Here is a 12,583-nt window from a genome sequence, read left to right as displayed (position 1 = left end):
AGCCCGACGACACACGTGTAGCTTCATTTTAAGCCTATATTCACTTTGTGTAACATCAGTGCATAAAGACGCATAATTTCCTTATATGGTATATACATTACACAAATCGAACATAGGCTTAAATCGAAGCTACATGTACCAGGAAAATCGCTACGGAGCCAGATTTATGGTATTAAAATACAGTTATAATTTTAGTAAAAATTTTAATTTTAGTCATGTGATATTATAACAGCCAATCAGAATTTCGGAATAGTTTCAGCATTTCAGAATTAAGTATTTTTCCTAAATTAATTTTACCATTTTGGTTTCAGCAAATGGTAAAATTCCCTAATTTCAGACGGCAGCCACAGGTCAAAATGCTAAAAATCGGCAAAAAAAATGGCACGAAAAGCAGTGACTATTTTTGGCTATTTTTGGCTATTTTTGGCTGTTTTTGGCTGTTTTTGGCTATTTGCAAATTAACCTATACTATTTGTAAATAGTTTATACAAATTTGCAAATAATTTATGCAATTTGCGCCATTTTTTTTGCCTGTTTTTGGTTATTTGACGTGTGAGCTTTAATCTATGCATTGTGAGGGCTAACATAAAATGATAGCAATAATTCAATGATCGTGTGGTCAGTATTTCGTCATAGTCAATCATAATCCTATAGCCGTATCCCATAGTCTGCCATAGTGTACGATAACATTATATTACTAAAATATAGACCGGATGTCATTATATGAACAGTATGATAATCGGATCATAGGCTACAATCGTTTATTGTTTGCTAACCTGTTTATATGAGAAAGAGAGACCACAGATTACCTGAGTTTAATTACAGTTCGATCTGAGTTCAGTTTAAATTTAATTACAATTCAATCTGAGTTTGATTTCAGTTTGATCTGAATTTGATCACAGTCTAATTCTTATAGGTAGAAATAAAATAATGATTATCTGAAGTAAAAGCAATTATTTTTTATCTAATGATGCATAAAATTTAGCAACTCTTATATAAGATTAAGTGGAAAATTAAACATACATATATGAGTATCACATTCAGATTTTTTTTATAGATGCATTTAATTTGTAATACAAAAGTACAAGATCATGAGTACATAATATTTAATAAATACGTAATGCATAATAAGTATATTGCTAACATCTTTATTAAATTATCGCATCTCTACTATAAACTGAAAAATAAATATGTCTAATCTTATAATATAGGTTCGCAAATCTGCTATCTGTTTTATACACTACAAATTGCTATAAACTATGAACTATAATTTGAGTATACCATCTGTAGCTGCTATTAACAGGACTGTCTTAGACTCTATCAATTATAACTAAACGTTAGGGAAACAATAACTATAACGTAATTTATATTAGCAAGATACGCAAAAACACAATAAACAAAATATAACACAATCATAATTTGTTTTTAATATAAGAATTTATTGAATATTTAATATAAGTTAATCCTTAACTTATACTATTTAAACTTAATACACTTCGATCTCTCTATTTCTACCTTACTTAAACTCAAGAAAAATCAAAAAATATTTATATAAAAATTTTTCAAACTATCACTGGGGGTGATAATCACCGGTGATTGAAATTCAGTTATAACAATCGACTAGCATTAAAAAATATAATGCCAGTAAAAATTGATAATTCTGGGCAACGGTGATGATTTGAAGTAAAAACCTTTATATAAAATAAAATATAAGAAAAATAATATAACATATGGGCCGATTCTTGGAATCTAATTTTTTACACAAAAATAATTTTATTAAAGCAAATATAAATTATCATTTATATAAGAATAATAAATTTATACTAGATAATGCAAAAAAAACTAATTAATTATATAATTTTTAATTTTTTTTTAATATAAGATATCATTAAAATTTAAAAGATCAAATATAACTCTCATGACAAAATTATTGATAATTCTTCGTAGAAATAAGCTATACAAATAAATTTACATTCATTTGAAAGAGAAAATCGAGATCTATCTAATGAATTTAAAATCAAGTGAATTGAATCACTAGTTGTTCAGTAATCACGTTCAGTATATTTATTGAATTTTATCTAAATTTGATCGTTAATTACTTCACATGTAGTGATTCAATTTGAATGATCTTTGCTCCCTAAGGTGATGCCAACTTTTATCTTTAAAATAAATTTAAAATAATTCGTTTAATATATGTAGATGTTTAGGAATCATCAATTATATTATTAATATAAAATTTTATAAGTTTGATAAAATCTGATATAAAAAAATTTATTAAATACCTGTAGATGCAAGCTACACGAATGAAATTATATTCATTTGAAAGAGAAAATTGAGGTCTATCTAATAAGCCTAAAATCGAATGAATTGAATCACTGGATTGTGAATAATTACGTCTAATATATTTATTTTTAATTTTTAAATTTGATTTGACTTTGATCGTTAATTACGCCTCATCCAGTGATCCAATTTTCCTGATCTTTGATTCTTACGATAGAGCAAATTCTCAGCTTTCAAATGAATGTAAAATGATGACGTTAGCATATCTCCAGGAATAATAATGCACGATTTTGTCACCTGCATAAAGTCCGATCTGAAAATTTTATTTCTTACCAAAAAATGCTTTCATAAGAGAATCCCAAATTCTTTTACTTTATTTAAAAGATTTTATTTGCCATTTAAGGATTTTAATAGAATAAATCTAATAAAATAATTTTAAAAGATAAAAAACAAATATATAATTAGTTATTTTGAAAAAAAAGAATATCTTATTATTCATTTTACAACTATTTTACATCATAATTATTTTTTATTTGCATGTATTTTTTACAAAGAAAAACAATAAATTAAAGCTAAAAATTAAGAAAAAATATGTCTTATCTATGTATATAAAATATTAAGTTTTTTCTTTTACTTACCACTTAAAAATAACTGCTATATTTGCTTATAAACTTTTTTGTCATATTTAATAAAAGTGAATAGAAAAAATGATGGAAAAGTGATGGGCAGTGATGGGGAAAAAGAAGTGGTTATTACCGTTATTTTTGAATATTGATTAAAAAAATTTTTTTTATTTTTTATTAAATCTGAGTTACGTAAATATGTAACACATATTTAATTTAGATTTGTGTAATGTTAATCTTACTAAAATATTAAATTTTTATAAAAATCTTAATTTAGACTAATTCCAAAAATCGGCACATATGACTAATATAAATAAAATATATAAAATAAATAATAAAATTGCTACGAATTACCAGTATTACATGATTTTTAAAATTTTAGCTAGAATTAAATAATTTACATAAAAATTTCCTTTTTTAAAATCTTGTATAACGCATTTCTCCATTTTTAATGAAAAACAAAATTGCTTTTTTTGGATTATGTAATATTACTCAAACTCTATAAAGAAAATTTATATGTCAATTTCTTAATTCTGGCCAAATTTTATAAAATCACATAATACTAATGATGATCACCGCTGGTGATAAATAGCAAACTCCAATAAATAAAATAAAATAAATAATTTTTTTTTTTTTTGAATGTTGAATCATGTATCATTTTATTAGAATATATTTGGACTATATAATAATCACAACTATTCTGTAAATGATACTCCCAGCTCCTGGCCAGTCTGATCAAACATTAACTATTATATCACTAATAAATTAAGAACAAAATTAAATAGTAAAAGTAAACCAAAATAATTAAACTAAAATACCATACTATAAACCAAAAATAATAAAAATAATAAAAATAATAAAAATAACATAAATAATATAAATAATAAAAATAATAATTGTAACGTTAATCAGACCTACAAAATTATTTGATTATATAATGATTGATCTATTAATTAATTATCTGATTTTCAAGTCACGTAATTTTTACTGCATCATAATCTTTATTCTCACTGCATAAAACTGTTCTGAATATAATTAGAACCCCAAGCTATATATAAAAAGGTAAGGTAAAGGTGCTGTCAGATATTACCTAATATTTTAGGGGATGGGAGGTAAATAAAGATCTTAGATTACATACAATACTATAAAAGAAATTATATATATAACATATTTTACCTAGGGAAGGAGGGTAAGCTCTTATATTAAAGTGATATTAGGTAATATCTGACAGTGCCCTAAGGGTTTGTGTAGAATTGACAAAAATAATCATATAGATCTTTCCTTTTATAAATAATTCTGGCCAGATTTTATTTCCTTTTTTAGATAGCAACCGGTATTAAGGTTGCTTGTCTAAACCTCTTCAAAATCCTACGATTAGTTTCGTCAAAATTTTACTATAGATTTATTATAGTTTCGGCAGAGTTTTGGCAGTTTCGGCATTTATAATAAGTTTCGGCAGTTTCGCTTTTCTCCAAAGTTTCGCCAGTTTTTTAATATAACTTTAATATAGTTTTGGCAGAATTTCGCTTTTCGGCAAAACGCCATCTTGCCTGAACCCCTAGGTTTCGGCAAGCAACCTTAACCGGTATTATTATAATTCTGGTACTGAAAAAATGTGTAGAGCTAATAGTAATTTTTTTTAGCTGCACCTTACCTCTATATATATAGCTCAGGTTCTATATAATTAGTGCTCTGAAATAAGTTGAGTTAACTTACAAGTTGGTTAAATTGAGTTGAGTTGAGTCAAATTGAAAATTATAATTAAATCGAATTGAGTCAAGTCAAGTTAATAATTTAATAAAATCAAATCAAGTTAAATCAAATCAAATTAACTTATAATTCCAGCCAAAATTATAGAATTTCCTTTTTGGGAAGCTATGTTACATAAAATCTGAGTAAAGCTCTAATCAGGTTGGTCCTAATCCGACAACCTGGACTGAAAATTCGGATTGGTCCAGTCTGGGTTGATGCTTCAACCCGGACCAAAATATTTGGTCCAGTCCGATCCAGTTTCGGATTATAAACCCGGACTGAAAAAACAGGTTGGGACCGGACCGGACTGATAAATATTTTCGCAATAGTTTATATTAAAACCGTTGCGATTATTTAATTATTAAATAAAAAAACGTTGCATAACGTTTTCTTTAACATATTATTATAAAAAAACGTTTGCGCAACGTTTTTTAATTAATTTAAAGAAAAAACGTTGTGCAACGTTTTTTCTAATTATATTTATTAAAAAAAACGTTTGCGCAATGTTTTTCTAATTAGTTTAAAGAAAAAACGTTGCGCAACGTTTTTTCTTATCATATTTAATTAGAAAAACGTTTGCGCAATATTTTTCTAATTAGTTTAAAGAAGAAATGTTGCGAAACGTTTTTTCTTATCATATTTAATTAGAAAAAACGTTTGCGCAATGTTTTTCTAATTAATTTAACGAAAAAACGTTGCGAAACATTTTTTCTAAGTATATTTAGTTAGAAAAAACGTTTTCGCAATGTTTTTCTAATCAACTTAATGAAAAAATGTTGCAAAATGTTTTTCTAAGTAATTATAACTAAAAAAATGTTTTCGCAACGTTTTTATTATAGAGGCCGACCGGAATCGGACCAAAATAACTGGTCGGTTCGGTGTTTGGTCAGTTGACTCCTTTTAATATAAACTGGGCCAGGACTGAAATGAACTAATTTTTCAGTCGTGCAAGAATTTTCTCCAACTCGGACCAATCCGGACCATTTAGAGCTTTAAATCTGAGACAAAAAATTTTTAAATTTTACAAAAATGGAATTTATGAAATGGCTATCGCCAAAAAGGAAATGATCAGTATAGTCAAAATTAAAGCTCTGAACGGTTTGGGCTAAACTGAAGAACTGATTCAAAACCGGTTCAAAATTCGGTTTAGTTCGGTTCAGGTATTAGCAGTCAGTGTGCATGTCCATTTTACATTGCCGATCATATTAAAAATTATTGTGTAACATTCGTTCAAGATATTCCATTAAAGACTTTCGTTCTAAGCCACAATATAATCGTTCTTCACCTTCGATAAACTTTTTTCAACAACATTTCTTCTATTAAAATAAGTAAAAGTTTGGCCCTCCCTTGCTTCCTGCGAAATTTTTATCACCTATCGGAAATTTCACCTATTTTTGCAAATTAAAGCGAGATTCTTTTGCTACCAACTTTTAAATCAAAAAAAGTACCCAACGAACTTAGTTTTTAGCAGTTCTTTTGACGTAACCACTTTAAGAAACCATATACAACAGGACTTTTTAACGAAAAATGGCATTTTTTTTATATATAATGAAACGCTTGAAAGGCTTCTTATTAAAGACCAAGTTTATTTAAGGTAATATATAATAAATTATTTATGTTTATTGTTTTTATTACGTACATGACGAGATATATATTGATAAATTCGATCCTTATCCCATTCATTTCCTAGCAATTCCCTAACTTGTTCCATTTGTTCATCATTCGGATACTCGAACAAGTCACTAATGGTTCTAAAAGACTCTTTTCTTCGGGTTTAGTTTCACGACGTGCTTTGTCTTGCTTTTTTATTAGCGGCCCATCTTTATCTATAATTACTACTTGAGGTATCAAATTAGTTGGCACCTGTTGATCAGAAATAGAATTTTCTGTATTTGAACTCGATGCCATTTTGTTTTTATTTTTTTTTGAATTTTGGTCATTAGGTTTCCATCTTGTAATTCCCAATTTTCTCCTTCCAACTTTATTACTTTTTTGTATTGAAATGACATCTTGTAGGAAAATTTCTTCTATTCTCAAAATTCCATCAGAAAAACAGTTTTCAAGACGTCTAATACTGTCCGCCGTAATATGATCAGGAGTAGTAGTACTCCATAAAGGATTTTGATAACGATTATAATCATCAGAATGTTCAAATGCTGACAAAAGTTCGTTTACTAGTTTCCACATGGCCGTTTTACGGGTATCTACAGCTTCTTTGTCCAATTGATCCACAAGGATCATTAAGATATTCTGATAATAAGATTCCTATACGATCTCGTTCCTCTGGGCGGCTTTGACTTGTAATTTTAATTTATTATCATCAACTACATTTCCGGTAATGTTCTGTTTGATAAACTTAGCTCCGAAGGTTTCAAGGGCTTCGTCAATGCGAAGTAGTGACCCTTTCGTTTTCATCGTTATCAATTTTAACTGACGAAACACATTCAATTTTTCTTCAAGTTTTGGGTATTGAGCCAGCATTCCAAGATATTGAGTAACTGATGACGAATAGTTTGATTTTCCTGCTGATGTAAATAAACCAGCAAAACAAGACAAAGCATTTTTCTGCAATTTATAATTGCCAACACGGATTCCTACACGATGTGCTTTGAAAATTGATGCCCATTTATAATAAAGATACCATATTCGTAAAATATTATTGGCACCACTATTTGAATCCATTATATTATATTTATTAAAGGTTTGTTTTTTTCATATATATGCGAATAGATATAGTTACTGCACACCATATTAACTCTAAAACACGAACTGTAGAACGATAATCAACAATTTTGTCCAATTTATCCAAGAATTTGACTCCTGATACTTTTGCTAGGTCAAAAATTCCATAGCTCGAAAATAATACAATTAAAACTCCACACATATCCTTGGATGTGTGCCACTGGCCAAGAATAGGACGCAATTTCGGCCATATTTTTCTCTGTTTTATTAGTCTTCAAGATTGCTTCATCAGCTACCACATCCAAGGAATCATCCGGTCCTAAATTAAAGTCTTGTTTGTACATTTCTGTGGATTGAAATATTCCTTCGTCTGAATTTGGAATTCCTCCAGTTTCTAATATGACTATATTAGGTGCATCAGCTAAACAACCATGATCAACATTTTCAAGAATTTTTTGGTGAATAGCTGCCATATCAAAATCGGTATTGTAAAGAAGTTGTCCTTCAGAACTTGTTTGAAAATTTAAGAGATTATCAATAATATCATCAAACTTATCCCATGTGTCTTTCATCAGATCATTCATGCCAAAAAGACCTGTTGGAGATGTTATATTTTTTTTATCATCTACTCTTTCTTCCAAAGGAATTGGCATCCGCATTTGAAATGCCATTCGTAGCGTTGTATGAGAACTTTTGCGTGTGGTGTCAAAAATATTTCCGTATGTAAAAGATTTTTCTTTGAAATCAATATTATCTATAACCACCAAATTCCATATATTTGGTCCTTTTATTAATCTTTCAGTTGGATTAACTTTATCCATTCGTTGTTTCTCTATTCGGCGTTCATTACTATCAGTATGACCACTTATATGAAGAGTAGATAAGAGTTGGCGAAATGAAAAAAAGAGGCGTGATTTTCGAGACATACTAGCCATTACCTGAAAGTAAACCAAACACCAAGATAAGGAAATGCCATACTTATTATAAGTGAAGCAAAAAATGTTACACATTTGGTAATATGTTCAACATCTAATTGTTTTAAAGGTTTTTCACGTTGTTTTCGTTTTTTATTTAAATTTATTAATTTTTTTTTAAAAATTTCACCAATAAGCCCATCAAAAAAACCTCTTAGAAAATTTAGAAAACTTTCATAATATGCATTAAGAGAAATTGGTAATTGTATTTCTGATTTTTTATCTGTAACTATTTTACGCGAATTCCATACTTCATTTCCCAATTTTTCTCCAATTTCTTTCCATTTATCATCCGTCCAGTCTAATTTTGGTTGTGTAATATCCGTTATACGATTTATATTTAATAATAATTTTAAAAAAAAGTAACTGGGCAATTTAGGTAAAATTTCAATTAAAAATTTAATTGAATCATCAATATTATTTGTATTATTAAATTCATCAAGATTTAAATAACGTGTATTATCTTTAGGATTATAATATTCATACTTTAAGGGTGTTTCAGATGGAGTATATAAAAATTTTAAAGCTGGAACTAACATAGAAGCGAGAATTATTTCTTTTTTTTCTTCTGTTTCAGTATCTGCTACATACGTAAGCCACTGAGCCAATAATTTTAAACTTTTGGATGTATCTTCTTTATGCAATTTATGTTGTTCACAAGTTGTTTTTCGTTTGCCAGAACCAGGTCGACGGTTTAAATGCCCACCATAAGATTCATAACAATTATAACAAATATATTGAATTGTTGAAACATCATCAAAAATTCGCTGGGAAATACCTTGGCATTCGTGTACTGCATTACATGTATAGAGACCAACACATGGAATTTGGATATATTTTCCCCACATTTTCCATAAATGATCTTTACATCCAATTCCACGGCTAAAGAAATGAAAATTTTTAGAACACAATAAGCAACGTCGACGGCTAATTTCACTTTGTTCAGGATTCCGCAATTGTTTTATAAATGCATTATGATTTTTTTGATCATAATTGAAATGACTCATACACACCCCCAATGGTATTCCTTTTGACTGGTATTCTGATACTGCATTTTCATCTATTTGCCAAACTCCAACTAATTGGCATAAATTCCTAACATTTTTAGTTTGACCACAAGTTTGCAATTTATTATCTAAATAATCAATTAGAATACATGGTGAAAAATTTGTATACATGGCTGGATTAAGTCTATATACAGGTTCGTTTGCATCTTCAACAGGAGGTGGAGGAACTTCTTGGTCTTCGTATGTACCAAATTCTTCTTCGTTTTCATCACTTGAATATTCCACAACTTCTTGTTCTAGTGCATTTTGCGCATTAATATAATTTTTTTCATTAAATTCAAATATTTCTAACTCAGAAAGTTCATCAAAAGAAGTGTCAAGATCTTCTTCAGTTTCTTCTGAAAATATTTCTTGACTACTATAATATAAAGGGGTTTTTTCTTCAAAAGTAATTTCATAAGTCTCCATATCAATAAATTAAAATTTATGCAAACTTTGACGTTAAGATTCTTTTAAACGAGGAACAATATTATATTAAAACGAACAATAATAATATTAACATACCTCGAACAATAAACCTAACCACTTTTTATCACATGATATGATGTAATATTTTGTTACAGACAAATGGAAAGTTGTTGAATTTTGCGGTTTTCTATATGTTTTTGGATTTTTTACTATGATATGCAACATGCAGATTTCTTAATTAAAAATGTTACACAACCCGATCAGGGGACATGCACACTGACTGTTAGAACTGAAAAACCAGCAGTTCAGTTCAGTTTAATCCGATTTTTTATAAAAATGCGAAAAATCAAATAGCCACCCATCTAGTGATTGTACAAAGTTGAGCTATATATCATTGGATTCGTCTCAACGAGACGTGACGAATGGTGGTAAGATTATGTCTCTAGCATCGATAGATCACACGTTAACTCACACTAAATGATTTATAAATAATTGGAATTATCAAGCTATCTATCGGTGCTAGAGACATGATTTTAGCACCATTCGACGCGTCTCAGTGAGACGAATCCAATGAATATAATTTCGTCCATATACGACTACTGGATGGTGAATAATATCAAGTTTCGCATTTTCTTAAAATTTTCGAGCGTTAAAAATTAAAAATTCCGATACATGAATTTATTTGTCGTCCAATGGTCGTACAAATATGAATTAAGATTTATTGGATTCGTCTCAATGAGACGAGTCGAATGGTGGTGAGATCATGTCTCTAGCATTAATAGATCGTAAGTTAATTCACGCTAAATGATTTATAAAAATTTGGCATTAGCAAGCTATCTATTGATGCTAGAGACGTGATCTAATTACCATTCGACTCGTCTTATCGAGACGAATCCAATGAGTCCTAATTCATATTTGTATGACCATTGGATGATGAATAAATTCATGTATCGGAATTTTTAATTTTTAATGCTCGAAAATTTTAAAAAAATGCGAAACTTGATATTATTCGCCATCCAGTAGTCATACACAGATGAATTTATATTCATTGGATTTGTCTCACTGAGACGCGTTGAATGGTGCTAAGATCATATCTCTAGCACTAATAGATAGCTTGCTAATTCCAATTATTTATAAATCATTTAGCGTAAGCTAATATATGATCTATTGATGCTAGAGACATGATCATACCACCATTCGATGCGTCTCATCGAGACGAATCAAATGATATATGGCTCGGCTTTATACGATAACTAGATGGGCGGTTATTCGATTTTTTGCATTTTTATAAAAATCGGATTAAACCGAACTGAACCACCAGTTTTTTGGTTCAGTTCTTACGGATTTTGGCTCTAATCTGAACCATCTATAATCCAGGCCAAACCGACCTGTTCGAAGCTTTAGTCAAAATAAATCACATGATTTAACTCAATTCAGTTCAATTCAGTTTAATCGGTTAACTTGACTTGAATTGAGTCAAGTTTATATTTTTTATAATTTTAACTCGACTTAACTCAACTCAATTTAATATGAGTCGAGTCAAATTTATATATAACTTAACTCGACTTGACTCATTTGAAGTATAATCCAGATTTATTCTAATATTAAATCGCAAATTTTTATTACAATAAAGAAAAAATTCTGATTTTATTCTGATAAAAAATTACTAATTATAGTAAGAAATATGTGATAATTCTAGCCGACTTACATATTAATATAAGCTAACTTAGGTTGTGCTAGTGATAGGACAAATAGATATTGCAAAATTGCAAAATCACATTTTTTAATGAAACTTTTATTACAATATAGTTATAAAATATACAATAATGATTGGCTAGTTGTCACATGTCAGAATAAAATTGTTAAAAATTATAAAAATTCTGTTTTATTCCATAATACAGCAAAAATTCTGATTTATTCATTTATTATAAAAATGGAATTTTCCTGGGTTTCTGACTAGATATAATCTAGATAAAGTGAAAGACATATGTGGTTAAGCTATACAGAATAAGTCGCAGTTTATTAACTATTGATTATAGAACCAGTAGAAATATTAGAACAATGGAAGACATATATAATGAGACATATGGGCTGATTTGTTTACCTTTAATTAAAATATTAATTTTATTACATTTTTATTATACAAAATACTATATAATATACAGTAAATTGGAAATGAGTATTAAAAAATTTTTATTTAATGTTATTATACTATAATTTGGTAAATATTTCTTTTAAATTAATATAATTCTTAGCACTTACTATATATGTTAAAAATTTGTATCTCAACTTAAAACGTAAATATCTCCAGATTCAGTGATCCAATTGGCAAGCTCTTTTTTCATTCATATAGACCAGATCAAAGGCTTTCCAAAGAGCCTAAATTTATAAAAAATGGATCAGTGGATCCAAAGATATTTGCATTTAAGCATGTTAAAAAGTTCATACCTCAACTTTAAACGTAAATATCTCCAGATCTAATGATTCAATCGGCGAGCTCTTTTTTCGCCTATAAAGTCCAGAACAAGGGCTTTCCAACGAGCCTAAAATTATAGAAAACGGATCAGTGAATCTTAATATATTTGTGTTTAAAGATGGTAATACAAACTTCAACATAAAATAATTATTTTTATTGTTTGAAAATATCTATTATGATACCATTTTTTATATGATATTTTTATCATACTTTTATAAACATTTATAGCTACTAAGGCTATATAAATTTTTATTTTACTTTATATTTTATTAAAATATACTTACTTTTTAATAATATATGTTAAAAATTCCATATATATGA

At 28.2% G+C, this 12,583-nt stretch overlaps 3 protein-coding genes across 3 annotated transcripts; all 3 read right to left on the bottom strand.

The window, feature by feature from the left end:
- Positions 1 to 6,341: 6,341 nt before the first annotated feature.
- OCT59_006613 (uncharacterized protein) lies at positions 6,342 to 6,896 on the bottom strand (the record flags this gene model as incomplete). The annotated part of the gene is made up of 1 exon (XM_066141376.1): positions 6,342 to 6,896. The coding sequence occupies one exon, from the start codon at positions 6,894 to 6,896 to the stop codon at positions 6,342 to 6,344; it is 555 nt and encodes a 184-aa protein (XP_065998167.1).
- A 24-nt stretch (positions 6,897 to 6,920) lies between these two features.
- OCT59_006612 (uncharacterized protein) lies at positions 6,921 to 7,337 on the bottom strand (the record flags this gene model as incomplete). The annotated part of the gene is made up of 1 exon (XM_066141375.1): positions 6,921 to 7,337. One exon carries the CDS (start codon positions 7,335 to 7,337, stop codon positions 6,921 to 6,923), a length of 417 nt encoding a protein of 138 aa, XP_065998166.1.
- Positions 7,338 to 7,492: 155 nt separating this feature from the next.
- OCT59_006611 (uncharacterized protein) lies at positions 7,493 to 9,786 on the bottom strand (the record flags this gene model as incomplete). Its single annotated transcript, XM_066141374.1, has 2 exons — positions 7,493 to 8,201; positions 8,276 to 9,786. The coding sequence occupies 2 exons, from the start codon at positions 9,784 to 9,786 to the stop codon at positions 7,493 to 7,495; spliced, it is 2,220 nt and encodes a 739-aa protein (XP_065998165.1).
- Positions 9,787 to 12,583: the final 2,797 nt, after the last annotated feature.

The sequence above is a fragment of the Rhizophagus irregularis genome, chromosome 14 (genome assembly GCF_026210795.1).
Source record: "Rhizophagus irregularis chromosome 14, complete sequence".
Classification (NCBI taxonomy): domain Eukaryota; kingdom Fungi; phylum Glomeromycota; class Glomeromycetes; order Glomerales; family Glomeraceae; genus Rhizophagus; species Rhizophagus irregularis.
The sequence above is the reverse complement of the archived record's forward strand: the minus strand, read 5'-3'. Positions and strand labels throughout refer to the sequence as shown.